Raw genomic sequence first — 15672 nt, 5'->3', positions numbered from 1 at the left:
TTCTGCCTGTTCCTTTCACATTTGTGTAAAGCTATTTATTATGCATCTTTATTTCCCAATTTTTCTTGCTTGGCAGGGTCTCTGAGAAGGAAATATTGCAGTGTTGGTATTAATGGATATTCACATACAGATGGTGTGGGGAGAGATTGTGTGTCTAATTATCAGAGGAATTTTATGGAAATGTGATCTTGTATCCGACTCATCTCCTGGGCACTAAGGCAGGATTATTCACACCAAAATTGTTTCTGGTATTTTATCTTGCCTAATTTAGTTTTAATTTCTTGCCATCTTAGGTTCGCCAAAAGTTTTGAGAAGACTTGGTTGTCTGGGAATTCCATTATGACTTTTCTTAGCAATTTTACAGTTACGGAGAGTAAGTATGTGGCTTTCCAATTTTGCTTGATTAAAAATTAAATTCACTTTTTTTCACTCAAATGTTATTAAAATAAAACATACAAAGGAAACCTTAGAGTATATGTGAAAATGACAATAGAACTTGGCTTGTCTGATGTTTGAGGGCTTTATAGAGAAAATTCTCAAATCCTGGGGTACCAAAAAATCAAGCAGAGAAGGAAGAGAAGTGTCTGTGGTCTGGATTTTGCTCTAGTTCTGTCTCCTTGGACGAATGTCGCCTATTAGTTTCTGCTTCTCTGTCTTCTCTGTATATACAACTCACAAAGCTGCTTGCAGAATCAATATGATAAATCTGAAGAATTCTGGAAAATCCTTAACTGACCCTCCTCTTGCTACAAAATGAGATAAGCAGATACAGGTGGAGAAGTGAGTTTCTTATGAGACTTGATCATTGTTCCCTAAGATAAAGCTCTTTTTCAAGTCAATCTTAAAATACAGAGGTCTTCGAACGAGTAAAGAATTGAACAGATAATACTATATATTCTGGGGTCTTGATTTACTTCTAGTATAAATGATCTCAGTTGCCCTAAGAGGACTAAGATGGAACTTTATTCAGTGTCTTGTCTAAGTTGGTCATCGTGGAGGAAACCATCCTTCTCAGATTTTAATATCAAATTTTGTCACCACAAAAATATTCAGAAATAATCGGAACTTTTTTAAAAAATAAAATTTTATTCCTTTTGCTCATTTTTTAGATGTAAAAGTAAAAGATTTGATGAAGAACGTCACCCAGCTCACAAAAGATCTTCGCTCTTCTATCCACATCTCAGATGAGACCATCCACAGTATCTTAGAAGCAAATATTTCCCATTCCAAGGTACAGGCTGCTGCTTCTGTGCTTGCCCACCTACGGGGCCCTCAGCCTGAAGCTGTTGGTGTTGTGTTATTCTCTCTCCTCTTCCTTCTGTCCTCCCCCATGGCTAGGGGAGCGGGTTGCTGCACAAATAATATAACCGAAAGCAGAAAGGGAATGAGAAAACGAGCAAGGAACCAAAGGATATCACTGTCTCATGACAAAACCCTGGGAGTCTTTAATTTCATAATATTGACTTCATTTGGGATTAGAAAGGATAAAACTGGTGATGATTTTTTTTTCCTTGTAATCTCTAACTCTGATGCAGGACATGCCAGGGTGCCTCTGCTTGTTTCCATAGCTGTTATCAAACTGAAAAAATATCCCAAAGCAAAACAGCTGAAAATATTTTAAAAATGGACTCCAATATCCTTTAAGTGGAGAGTGACAGTGCACAATCTGACAGTGTGCTGTGGTAGTGACTTGTGAAGGCAGATGAGTAATGACGGGCCATGTCATCTCCAAGGTGATTGAGACGCTCTGGTGAAGGCAGCTGAAAAAGTGATGAAACTATTAAAAAGCCATTGCAAAAAACCCAAGGATGAGTAACACATATTGGGTTGCATTGAGGCGTGGTTTATCTCAGAAGAGGGGAGCAGGGAAATTATGCGTGGGCCACAGCAGATATCCCTGGGGTCCTTTGCAGTTGCTTTTCCAGACGCCTTTTCAGCATTCTCAGTTGGAGTCTTACTCTATTCAATAGAGAATTATTAAATTGGCTTACAAAAAAAAATGCATTGATTATTAGTTGGGACCCAATACACACTATTTTTATGTCAGTTATGGTTAATTAGGGGGGCGTCGCTAATGCACCTTGAGTACCTTAAGAGTTAGTCTAAATTAAGAAAGAAGTAGATTTGTATCTAAAATTCAAATTGTAGTATTACCAAGTTAGTAAGTAAGACACATAATATCTACTTTTCCTAGTATCTATTCAACTCAGTAAATACTACCTATGCATGAAGATGTTGGGAGTGATAGTGGAGGTGAGGAGAGTGATGAAATTTCAGGGAATAGTGGTGAAATTTCTTCACTCAGCTCATGAGTAACCTTAGATAGAAATAGTGAATAGCTTTCCTTTGAAATCTTAAGAGTTACCGGAACTTTTAACAGGTAAATGGACTAGTGACTAAATTAATTTGAGTAGCTTCCTAGGATGGCTTTAAAAGGAACATCAGATCACCTAATTTCTGGAGTCCTTTCAGATCCAAAGTCTTATGATACATCTTAGGTTTGGACATAGGTGTTTTTGATGCTTGCTGCCTGCTTAAGCAAGCAGCCACCAGGTGTCACTGAAGTTCTATCATGAGTGGGCTATGTCCTGAGGAGGCTTGAATTAAATGGTGATATGCCCTATGGAAAGGTTTTGCAGTGATTTTTTTTTTTTTTGGTAGTTTGTGTATCTTCCTCTGCATTTTTGGCAGTATAATTTATTATGGTCACCTAAATGGGTGGACTGTCAAGTAAAGGGGAGGGACATAAAAAGTTGCTTTTATGCTTTTCAAATACATAATGAAGTTATTTGCTTTTATATGTAAGTCTATCCATGAACCCGCATGCATGCACAGATCATAGGCAAGGGATTTTATGTCAGGTTAGGAGGTAGCACTTTGGGAACGAGTTTTTTATAGGTTGTTAGGTGGGCAGCAGCATCATATAATTTGTGGTACCCTTTCTTTATTTTTCTTCCTGGGCTTCTCTACTGTAGTTGTACTAGTCAGTTTGCAAACTGACCACATTGTATCCATAATCCAAGTTGTTGGTGGCCTGCAGGAAGTGCCTGAAGTCAGGTTAGCCTGAGTGGTGGTAAGGTTCTGGAAAAATTGCAGAAAACTTTCTTTAATTAATTAATTCATTCATTTAATCATTCATTTAAGAGCTTCCTGCACTTCAGGCATGATTTCAAAAGCTGAGGCTTAATTTGCTACTCTAGGGAAGTTAACCTTCTGTAACAACTCAGTAAATATGTAACAAATCATGGCAGTGATTTGTTACATATTTACTGAGTGAAGAATCTGGAAATTTCTAGGACGTGCATTTATCACAGGGATGGGAATAGGTGGTTCTAGGAAGCCTCCCTGAGCACGTGACATCTAGGCCAGACTGGAATGATCTGAGAGTCACAGGGCTTGGGACATTGCATCAAAGGACCAGGAGCAGGAATGAGCAGAAGGAGGCCAAGGCAGGCTGACACCTTGATACCGAGTCATTTTCTTTTCCACCCTTGCTTGACTGCAGAGAACCAGCTGTGGGTATCTATGAGAAGCTCCTCTCTTGCAGAGCTTCATTCTTTAACATCAGCACCACCCAATTAAAATCCCAGTCGCAGACTCTGGAGCCCAGCTAGCCCTGCCACCTATCCTGGGCTGCTGTCCCTTCTACCCTGTCCTGGTAGTACCTCTTCATTTTATGCTGGATTCCTGTGTCTTAAGCTTTCATCCACATCAACGGTGGTGTGCTTCTTTGTGTTAAGCCAATTTTTTATTCTTTTAAAATCAACAGTGAGGTCAAAGAATCAGGACGCAAACAGAGAGTGATCAAGGGGTCTGTTTACTGTCCCTTTGTTTTCTATGCTAAACATCTGAGCAGCATTGGGAGGACCTTGGTGTTTTCCACAATTTTCATAAATTTGTTCTACCTCCACCCCTGCCATAGTTCTTAAGGAGGAAGGGAGAGAGGGACACCCACAGAGTTTTGAACTCTTTCTGGAGATCCCTTCAAAGGAAAGGTATTCCGAGTCTCATCGTTATTTCTTGTGAGTAGAAGTGACGGAGTCTGGTCACCTTGATAGGGCTGGTTATGTGGATGTCAGCTGTTGGCTAGCCCACAATCAGAATTGTTCCAGGGCTGATATTATAACCCGTCAGTAATTTCCAAAGTCTATTTCAAACAAGAAAACCGAGGTTGTTTTCATTTTCTCCATAACTTCTTAAAACAACTATAGATAGAACCATGACCCTTCCTGAAGACAGGAAAGAAGAGAGGGGTCTGAACTTGGAGGCAGAGGGATCTGGGTGGGGAGGGTTGCCAGATGGTGGCTGTGGCTGCTGTCGAGAACTGCAGCCGGCCAAGTTCTAGTCTCAGTGGGCTACCCTGCCCTAGAGGCCACCTGCCAGGGTGCAGTGCAAGGCTGGGCACAGCATTTGATGGTAGCCCACAGACCCCAGATGAGTGTTATACATTCCAGTGCAGAAATGGTTCTCCTTAGCAATACTGACACAAAGATGGAATTAATCAGCTGTACCTCCTCTCTCTTTTCTAAAATGCAATTATCTTTCTCAATCAGTGGCTCTATCTAATTCTTATTCATCTTTTTCTTGCAATATGCTGTAAGCCAAAGCTGTATTTTTTTCTGGTAGTTGCTTAAGAGCATATCAGTAAGAACGGTGGTTGCTGACCACTTAGAAGTACTCTTCTCTGTCCCGAGAGCTTTGTATCTCATTTAATTATCCCAACAATCCTTTGGCATCTTGTTGTCACCCCAGTTGTTAGTCATGTAGCTGAGACTTGCAGATATTTGGCAACTTTGATGTCAGCATCAGATGGAGTCAATCCAGCTAATACTGGCCTTTCTGTTTCTCCTCCAAATTCATTACCACAGGCTCTCCACCCAGTGGCTTCAGTCCTTCTGCAGCCTCAGAGCTGTCCCTTCCTTTCTTGCACCTATCTCTTTATCATGTCAGCAGATTTGAGCTCAGTTGCAATGCAGAGCAGAGGGCCACACTACTTCTCTTTGAAATGTGAAGAACTGTTTCTCCTATTTGACCCGATTTTGTTTTCTTGGCTCACACAGCTTAAATTGATAGAGCAGCTCTTCCTGATAGTCCTAGATCTCGGGCATCACTGTGAGTGTTTCCTCCATCCTCACGATGATGCTGAGAGCTGCCATCCTGTTCAGATTTTCTCTGTACCTCGGAGTCTAAAATCACTAGGTGGACAACACCAAGACCATCTCCCATGTTCTGCTCTGAACAGGACTAGACTGTCAGCAGACGTCTGTTAAACAAGTTCCTGCTAAGAATGGCAAATGCCTCCCCTGGGGATGATCGTCATTTATAAATCAAATATCTTAAGCTGCTGAGGAGGTGTGCAGGGCTCATGGGGCTGGGGTGACGTCTTCTCTGGGACCCTGGTCTTCTATCAGCTGTCCAAGCCAAACATGGACCCATAGGAAAAGTATCAGGAACTCAGCATCCATGTTCCTGGTAATTTACAAAAATCAGCCTGAGCACAGCTTAAGTTGAAAGATGCCTGTTGAGCTTCGATCAGAAATCACACATTTTGCTTCCAACCAAGCAAAACAGTGTTATCGTAGGTTTATTTTTACTCATCCTGTTCCCACTTGCTTCAGGTGCTTTTCAAACAGGAAAAATGGTCACAGGATTTTAAAAAGACAGATGATAAAATTTGAAAAACCATAGAAAAGCAGTAGAAGCAAGTATGTGGCTAAAACTGTTGCTCTTGTGAATCCCCTGGAAGGTGTGGGGCACTCCCTGCTTGGTAAAAAAGATGTAAAATATTTCAAGACAAATATTTGTGCCGTGGCACTAAATTCCAAGCCCTTGCCTTGGAATCATGGCATGATGAACTGGCCAAGGACCAAGACAAAGGCTCTATGGCAAACAGAAGGACTTTCACTGGGCCAGTTTGGGTTGATGCTCACAAAAGCTGGGAACCACTCCTGTGGGGTCAAGTCTTTGGATTTGGATGAGTCCCATTTCCCAGGAAAATTTCATACCTTAGCTCATTTTGTAGTACTGACAAAAGAGGGACCGCTTTAATTAAAGCCAGGGGTGGATGCTCATATTCTACTCCTAGCAGAATACCCCCAGAACCACCCTTCCCTTCAGAGGCATTAAGAAAAACTTTGCCAACTTGTGTTTGCAACATGCACAACCCATATATAAAAGGGATTATTGATTATTTAAGTATGAAAGCAAATATTATTCCAAATGTCCCCGTGAAGGTTATTTTTTTTAGGTTAACATTTTAGGTTAACATTTAAATCAGCAGACTTTGAGTAAAGCAGACAACACTCCCAAATGTGATGGGCCTCATTCAATCAGTTGAAGACCTTACCAAAAAAAAAAAAAAAAAAAACAAACAAACCAAGTTCCCTCAAAGAATAAGAATTTCTGTTTTTAGGTGGTGTGTTAGTCCGATTTTCATTGCTGTAACCAAAAATAACCGACAAGAACAACTTAGAAGAGGAAAAGCTTATTTTGGTTCAAGCTTCCAGAGGTTTAGCCCATTGCTCTGGGCCCAAGGTGGGGGGCTGCACATCACAGAGGAAGGGTGTGGAGGAGGAGAAGCATTGCTCCATTCACGGAAGCCAGGAAGCAGAGGAGAGAAGGCGGGAAGGACCACAGGGAAGATGCATCCTTCTAGGGTATGCCCTAGTGACCCACTTCTTGGAGCCCTGCCCCACCTGCCTATGGGTACCACCTAATTAGTCCATTTAAACTAGGGTGGACTGATCCGGTTATAGCTCTCACAATCCAACATCTCACCTCTGGGCATTCCTGCATTAACAGAGGAGCTTTTGGAGGACACCATATCCAAACCACAATAGGTAGACTTTGGACTTGAGCAGCAACATCAGTTCCTCCTGGGCTTCCCGGTCTGCTGGCCCCCCAACGCGGATTTTTGGCTGGGCAGCCCCTGTAATTGCATGAGCCAATTACTTAAAATAAATTTCTCTGTGTGTTCTCCTTACTTTGTAGATGAAGTACACACACATACACACACACACACACACACACACTTGACCTTTTCTTTTTGACATTTTTGTGGCACATGAAGGCATTTAGTAAGCCCCACCTGATGGCATGGCTCCTATAAAGCGAGAAGTAGCTCTTGTCAAAAGTTTTATGCGTTTAGACCTCACTTGGTCTGCAAGCTTCACAGCAATATTATCCATCGGGAGTGTAGACACACAACAAGAATTGCAGGTTTTGTTTTATTTTGTTTTTTTAAGTGGAGGTCTTACAAAGTCATTAAATAAAAGGCATGCTGAAATGAAGACGCACCTCAGGGCCTTTGACAGTGAGATGTAATTCTAATCAGGTGTGGATACAGGCTGTCCTCAGTTCTTCCTTCCAAGTTTATTTGCTCTATTTTCTTTTAAATTATGGTTTTATTAGTGTACTATAATTAGAAATAGTAGTGGGATTCGTTGTGATATATTCACAATGCACTCAACATTATTTACTACATTTCATTCCCTAGTAATTCCCCTTTCACTCCCCTCTTCTCTCTCCAGTCCCTCCTCTACTCTACCGAGCTCCCTCTCTCTCCACACACACACACACACACACACACACACACACACGCACACACACACACACCCTATTTTATTTGTTCTAATTTGTTATACATGACAGTAGAATGCATTTTGATACACTGTACACAAATGGAGCACAACTTCTCTTTCTCCTGGCTGAATATGGTTTAGATTTATACCAGTAGTGTAATCATAGGTGTATATAGGGTAGTAGTCTGTCTCATTCCACCGTTCTTGCCCTCCCCATGTTTCCTCCCCTCCCCTCATTCCCCTCTGCACACCAAAGTTTCTTCATTCTCCCTTGCCTCTCATTATGGATTAGCATCCCATTATCAGAGAAACACATTTGGCTTTTTTTTTTTTGGGTTTAGCTTATTTCACTTGGCATGATATTCTCTAGCTCCATCCATTTACCTGCAAATGCTATAATTTCATTCTTATTTAAGGCTGAATAATATTCCACTGTGTATATTTTCTTCATTCATTCATCTGTTGAAGGGCACCTAGATTGATTCCATAGTTGAGCTACTGTGACTTGCACTGCTGTAAACATTGATGTGGCTGTGTTGCTGATTTTGAGTCCTGTGGGTATAAACCAAGGATTGGTATAGCTGGGTCAAAGGGTGGCTCCTTTCCAAGTTTTCTGAGGACTTTCCATACTGCTTTGCAGAGTGGTTGCACCAATTTGCAGTCTCATTAGCAATGTATCACACACAGTATTTTTAATTAGCACATTATGATGATGCCTAAAGTGGGATTTATTATGATGTATTCATACCTACCTATTGAATAATTTGGTGGATTGTATTCACCAATTTTTTCCCTTTTCCTTCCCTCTTCCCTTCCCTGTGATCCCCTGTCTATTCTGTGGAGTTCCCTTATGTTTCCATGATATTTCCCTTGTTTTTAATTCATTTTTTTCTTTCTAGCTTCTGCATATGAAAGAGAACATTAGACTCTTGACTTTCTGAGTCTAAATTATTTTACTTAGCATTGTGGTCTCCAGTTCCATCCCTTTAAGAGCAAATGACATAATTTCACTCTTCTTTATGACTGAGTAGAACTCCATTGTGTATATACATCACATTTTCTTCAGCCATTCATCTGCTGATGAATACTAACTAGGCTGGTTCCATAACTGGCTCTTGTGGATTGGGTTGCTATTCCACTCCTTGGTATTTACCTAAGTACCAAAGTCAGTGTATTATAGTGATAATGCATCCCAATGTTTATAGCCACAAAATTCACAATTGCTCTTACTTTTAAAAAAATTAAGACAAGCCTGGGAATACTGTTTTCAATCCAAAAGTGGAAGAGGCAAAAAAAATGATTATATATCAGTTTACATCACTAACAGTGAAAAGACCCAAAGGTAGGTGTAATGGCATTACCAGGAGGTGAGCCCTGCAGAGAGATGAGGTTTGTAACGAGCTCCCCAGCCCCCAAATAAGAGTAAGCTATAAAGAAGTCACAGGGTGATGTGCAATTTCAGAAACATTTCCATTTCAAATGTTTAAAACACAGTGGAGGGTTGAGCTCTGCCATACTTTGGATCTTGAATATCCCTCAGACTTGAGCTTAGTCTGCAGCCTGTGGCGCTGTCGGGAGGTGGAGGAACCTTTAAGAGGTGGAACTTAGTGGAAGGAAGTGACCTCATGGGAGTGTGGCCCTGAAGGGGATATTAGGAGCCTGCTGCTTCCTCTCTCTCTCTGTTTTCCTGCTGCCATGATTGGGCAGCTATGGTCCCCCACCTGCTCCCTGCATGAGGTTCTGGTTAACATAGGCCCAAAGGCAACACAGCCAACTGACCATGGACTGAAACTTCAAATCATGAACCTAAATCAGTCTGAGACATTTTGTCACAGTGATAGGAAGCCAACTAACAGGCAGGCGAGTCTTCAGCACCCTGGGGTCCTGTTCCCTGGCAGATCATGCTTGAGAAAGCTGAGACTGCTGGACCCCAGGTATAAGGTACTGGGTGTAGTCACTTCTGACCCTCCTGCTTTGAAACAGGTTCTCTCCAGTGCCCTCACCATGGCTCTGTCTGGAAAGTGTGATCAAGAGATTCTTCGTCTCCTGCTGACATTTCCTGAAGACGAAACATCTTTGTTTGCAATGAAGGAACTCTGTGGCCTTCCCGGGTTGAAAGTGTATCCTCTGATTGTGGTGATGAGTCAGAACCTGAACCTGCGGACTTTCATTTATAAAGTAAGGAGAATCTGCTGGGATGTGTTAAGCTTCAGAGGAGGTGATTCCATGGATGGGCAGATGAGACTGTAGTTTATGCAGTCATCCTCATACTTGGTATCCTATCCTGCCGGGCCCCAGGTATAAGGGGGAATTGACTTCAAGACTTGCTGGAGGTACTAAAACCTGAGGATGATCAATTCCCTTATATCAAATGGTGTGGTATTTGCATATAACCTACACATCCTCCTGAATATTATTTATTTATTTGCAGTGCTGAGGATGAAACCCAGGGCCTCCCACAAAGTGCTTTAACTGAGTTGCACCTCCAGCTCTATGTACTTTAAATAATCTCTAGACTACTTATCATAACTATTGTGACATGTTAGGTAAATAGTTGTGGTACAATATTGTTTAGACAATAATGCCAAAAAAATCCGTATCTGTTCAGTATACACACATTTTTTTTTAATGTTGTTTGTCTTTGGGTTGGTTAAATCTATATATGTCCACACCCGACTGTACCAGCTACTATGAGACCTGTTGGTCTCTATGTGACTCTGTGGCAGCCTTGGCTACCTGTAGTGTCGTCTATTTGCTGGTTCTGGGGCTCAATGAAACTTTTTTATAATAAAGGGGTGTTTAGGAGACCCTGCAGGGTGACCTTGGAGACGGGGTATGGGGACTTCTGTCTCTTGGATAGTGTTGGTGGTAGGTTATAGAATCAATAAGAAAGGAACAACAAAACCACCATGACCCTAGCACCAGGTTTCCCTCTTTACCAAAGGCCACCTTCCTGGAGTGTTTGGCAAAGGTGGTCCACTCCTGAGCTTCCCAATCAGGTGCTGCCCTCTTTCACCATGGCTCATGCTTCTCTACTCCTATGACAGCTGGGGCTGAGGTCTCTATTAAGCCCCGGCCCAAGATGTCCTAGGGAGAGATGGAGGATGGGCAATGCCAAGTCTCTGTGTGGCCAGTTCTTCACCTAACCCCATGACACCCTGGCACACAGTGGCAGGGTAGGGAAGCATCTGAGATGGTAATGTCTGCCAGATAGAACTGAGAAGGGGAAAGGCCAATAGAGTTAAGGCAAACCCTAGTTCTACAGGTCCCAGGCAGCCCACTGGGACCAGCCTGGGTCTCCTGCTCTTGGGTTCCTCCTTCCCAAAGTCCCAACTTTCCTGGCCTCCACAGTTTGAATCTTTACTCACATTTGCAGAAACCTCAGCCTTCATTCTTGGGACATGATCTTGGTTCAAGGTCCATCATTTTCCCTTTAGGGATATATTTTATATTTTACAATGTCTGAGTTGCAGTATAGCAAGGTTACTGTGGATGTTTCAAGTCACAGAGAAGAGTTTTGGGGTCAGCAATGGGTAGAGACACTGTTCCATCCATTCATGGTCTCCTTCCCTTATAACATTCAAAAAAATTCAATGGATAATTGGATAGTGTGCAGGTGTGTACACATGCCAAGAACAAATATTAATTTTCAGAATGAGTGCATTTTAAAGCCTCGAGGAGGATGAATATTTCCTAAATGTCTTCATAATTTGTGAGCCCACATCTTTCTTGATGGAATGAATACTTAGTTTCTTCATTCTCTCACCACAGTCGTCTCTGCCAACTTTACAGTATGCCTTTGGGGAAGCAGATATAGGGTCATCAATACACCGGCATTTCACTGGCCACTCTATTATGTGCCAGAAGTCTCTGATTTGAAATTAGTGCTTCAGAGCACCTAAGTAATTATTTTGACAAAGGCCATCATCCATGCCAAGATTTCTTCAGAGGATAAGATATTAGATTTGATTCAGTCTTCCAGACACAGTGAAGATGTTATCACCGTTAATAACAATGCTCTTATCTGTCAGGAACCTTCCATGTACACAGCTTTCTGAAAGTTGATTTGATACTGCTCAGAGCTGGGAGGGAAGACCAAATTCCAGTGCCATGCATTGGCACGAGGGTTCCAGTGTAACTCCAGTGCACCCAAGCCCATACACTATCTGTTTCACTTGGCTGACAATGAATTCTTGAAGGCTTTTTCTAAGAAATGCTTTGCTGGATTGCTTGTGCACATTCATCCATCAGTGCCCTGACTAAATCCCAGTCACTTCCTACCCCAAGTCAGGGGTGCTGTTTGCCACTTCTAGCTGTAGCTGTAATTAGAAAGTCAAATATAAAACCTGACAAGAGCTAATGCTGTTTCTCCTGCCTAAGTCAACTTTATTGTCTTAATGGACAGGACCTCATTGTTATTAGCAGAATGTTAGTGAAGGAAGGTACTGTGATTTCACGTCCCCAAAATTTAGCCACAGAACTTACAGCTAAGTGGCAGGAGCAGAACTCTAATGAGCAGAAATATAAAATAGTGACCTTGGGGTTATTTGCTTCAGTCTGCAAAGAACCCTGTTTTCAGTATGCAAATGACATGTGGAAGAAGGAGATTCCCTCGGACGGACTTTTCCCACCTATAGAAAGAGGTGGTGTTTGCTAATTTAACCATTCATTCAATACATATTTATTGTGAAACTAATATTGTCACATGCTTTTCTATCTCTGTTAGCTACATATGTGATCAACACAGGGAAAGTAAAGTCCAGCTTCCAGGGAATTGGCATTCTAGAATGGAGAATATGCAAATAATACGTAGGATGCATACCGTGGCACAGAGTGATAGCACAAGTAGATTTTTAAAAAATTTTATTGATTCTATTCAGTTAGGCATAACATTAGGATTCATTTTGACATAATTGTAAAAGCATGGAATATAATTTGCTCTAATTCAGTCTCTTCTTCCTGCCCCTTGCTCCCTTCCCTCTGCTTTACTGATCTTTTAAACTGTTTAACTTTTTTTTTCCTTTTTTTATGATTAGTGTCTTGTGGATGTATGTGATGGTAAGATTCACTGCGGTATATTCATAGAGGTACATAGGAGAGTTAGGTCAGATTCATTCTGCTATTCTTGAAGAGCACTTATGTTTTTAAAGAACCTAGGTTAAATTCCCAGCTCTAAACCATGCTGAGACTTAAGGAAACATTTCCTGTCTTTGAGTCTCAGTTTTCTAATCCACAAAATGAGCATTACCATGCACAGTCCCCAAAGTGTTAGAAGGCTTGAGATGATGAGTGCATGTAGTACATACAGTGGAGCAGTAGATAAATGTAAATTGCTTCACACAAAAGCATTGTGTTCTTTTCAGCCTCTTCTCAAATTTCCACCTCAGGCACCCCAAAGATACAAAAATAAATGTTTTGAAATGATTTGAGTTTTAACCATAGATCACATTTGTTCCTGGTTTACATTTTAACAATACTGGTGCCACTTAATGTGCTCCAAAAAAACCCCCAGCTTTATCTACTCTAATAAAGAGGATTTTTTATAGAGTACAGCAAAGATGTCTGTGAAGTTGAAGAGAGAATAAAATCAAATAGCAAAGTTTTCAGTGCTGAAAAGATGCTTGTGAGAGTAAAAATACAATGTTGGTTATTTCATGATTTTTCTTTTCTTTTTTTTTTTTTTGTCCTGGAAGACTCTTATACCTTCTGAAGCAAATGGCTTGCTCAACTCCCTGTTGGATGTCATTTCCAGCCTCAGTGCCCTACTTGCCAGAGCCCAGCATGTCTTCAAATACCTTCCTGAATTTCTTCACACATTTAAAATTACTGCCTTGCTAGATATGCCGGACTTTGGACAGGTATATGTTTGATCTTTGCTCCTGGGGAAATGTTCAAATTTTCTCTTTCTTTGAATTTGTTCCATTTTCCCTTTATTTCTCTTCCAATATCTAAAATTCACATTGGAAAACAAAATATAGGGATGAGAGTGTCTCTTGATGTCTCTGGAGGCAACAACATAATGGAGTGAGGGTTGGCATCTCCCTAAAAGCCAGATGACAGAGTTGCTGTTGATCCACATCCCACCATTATGGAGGTTGGGAGAGCTCATGCATTGTCTATGAAGTACAAAATTACTAACTCAATTATTAGCACAAATGAGATTTCAAGGGCCTGTTTAACTTAATTCAGAGAGCAAATTGCTTTCAAGAACCTTAAAACATTTATTTACATATAAATAATTGGCTAACAAATTACAGATCATTTTCTGAAAATGCAAACACAAGCTTGAATTAGATTAGCAGTTTGATATTGGTTTTTGCCTGAAGTCTCTTTGCCTGGGATGGAATGACCAGAGATGAGCAAAGAGTGAGTGGTTGTGTAGAGTCGAAGGTGTAGAATGAGGAGCTCTATCACAATGTCCTTTAAGCTTCCTGGGAGGCATGTATCTTCATTAGCTGATGCATAATGTGGATAGTTATCAAGTATCGGGGTAATTTGGCAGAGTAAATACACATTAAGGCTGTCACTGAGTTAGTGATATCTTATGGATTAATAATTTATTACTGGACACACAATAAGAACTCACTGGTGGGTGAAATTTTCCTCTTTTACCAGGTACATTGGCCAGACAAATCATTGCAATGATTTGAATGTATCCCAAGGACAGAAAAGACTCAAAGTAGAGATTCTGTTCTTTTAACTCATTGAAGAACTTAAAGGTTTAGCTAGAGAAGGGACTACTTTTTCAGAAGTGTTTCAGAGAATTGTTTCAAGTCAATGTATAATTGCAATTTCTTTTTGTTAAATTTTCAGGTTTCCCAAAATGACCAGGCTAGAAGTTCAGCCTTTGGTTCTTTGCAGAATGTGATGAAACTGGTTTGCAAGGACCAGGCATCATTCCTTAGCAATTCTAACATGTTCCTTAATTTGCCCAGAGTTAACGAGCTCTTGGAAGATGACAAGGAAAAATTCAACATTCCTGAGGATTCAAGTAAGACAGTAGAAATCAATATTTATTTAGGTAAAATTGTATATTAATAATTAGCCCTGTATCATACTGAATATTCTGTCTGTGCAAAACACTGGTGGTACATAACAGTGGTAGAATTTCCTCTTTCAGTTTTAGTGCAGTCACCAAGTGCTGGCATAGCAGGGGGCTTTGGAATGTCCCAGTACTGTTGAGCATAACTGAGACTCTCACCTGTGTCATCAGTAGGTTTGGTGAGCGTCCCACTGGCGAAGACTTTGAACATTTTGGCCTCTGCAAAATGGCAGCCTTATACAAAGAGAACTTTTGTGTGGCCTCCTGCAGATCTTGTCTACAAAGTTTCATTTCAAATGGAAGCAGATTGATTAGTGACTTCCTTAGTCCCACATTAGGGGCATGCATGTTATTTTTTGTTTAATTTTTTTGCAGTGCTAGAAATTGAGCCCAGGGCCTCTTTCATGCTAGGCAAATGCTCTCCTGCTGAACTACACACCCAGCCCAGTGAATACATTTATTACAAAGGCAGAGTAAACATGCTGGGGAGGGTGTTGGCTTAAACTGTTCAACTTCCCCCACCAGTTACACGTTGTGCATCTTTGGTCACATTGTTTTCTACCCCTGAACCATGTTATTCTCTTCTACAACATGGAAACAATAGACCTACCTCACAAGATTGTTGTAAGGTGCAATGGAGATGATGTGTTTCAGCTACTTAGCACAATAGTATAAAAATGCATCTTTGTGGTTTAAGACTGCAAACATTCATCATCTCATAGTTTCTGTAGGTCAGCACCCAGCCACTGATTGGCTAGTCCTCCACTCAGGCTCTCACCCAGTTGTAATGAAGGAGTTGGTTGGTCTGGGTTGGGTGCTCACATGAGGCTCATAGGTAGCTGTTGGTAGAATTATTTTCCTTGCAGCTATAGAACTCGGGGAGGCAATGTCAAGGCCAGCAGGTGTATCTCTTTGGCTCTGAGGCTTCCAGTCTCTTTTAAAGAGTTTATTGGATTGCTCAGACAGAATACCTGATTGCTTAGACTTTAGATAAACTCCAACTCAGCAATTTAAGGGATCTTATTTACGTCTTCAATATTCCTTCTCTTT

General features: G+C 41.1%; 1 protein-coding gene across 1 annotated transcript in view; it reads left to right on the top strand.

Annotated features, from left to right (window-relative positions):
- The window catches only part of Abca13 (ATP binding cassette subfamily A member 13), a 422085-nt gene that overhangs the window by 97429 nt on the left and 308984 nt on the right, over positions 1-15672 (top strand). The window contains exons 22-26 of the mRNA XM_078039756.1: positions 294-373; positions 1110-1231; positions 9564-9758; positions 13274-13438; positions 14394-14571. Coding sequence (XP_077895882.1) covers positions 294-373; positions 1110-1231; positions 9564-9758; positions 13274-13438; positions 14394-14571 — 740 coding nt within the window. The remainder of the gene's footprint in view (positions 1-293; positions 374-1109; positions 1232-9563; positions 9759-13273; positions 13439-14393; positions 14572-15672) is intronic.

Source organism: Ictidomys tridecemlineatus, chromosome 2 (assembly GCF_052094955.1).
Source record: "Ictidomys tridecemlineatus isolate mIctTri1 chromosome 2, mIctTri1.hap1, whole genome shotgun sequence".
NCBI lineage: Eukaryota > Metazoa > Chordata > Mammalia > Rodentia > Sciuridae > Ictidomys > Ictidomys tridecemlineatus.
The sequence above is the reverse complement of the archived record's forward strand: the minus strand, read 5'-3'. Positions and strand labels throughout refer to the sequence as shown.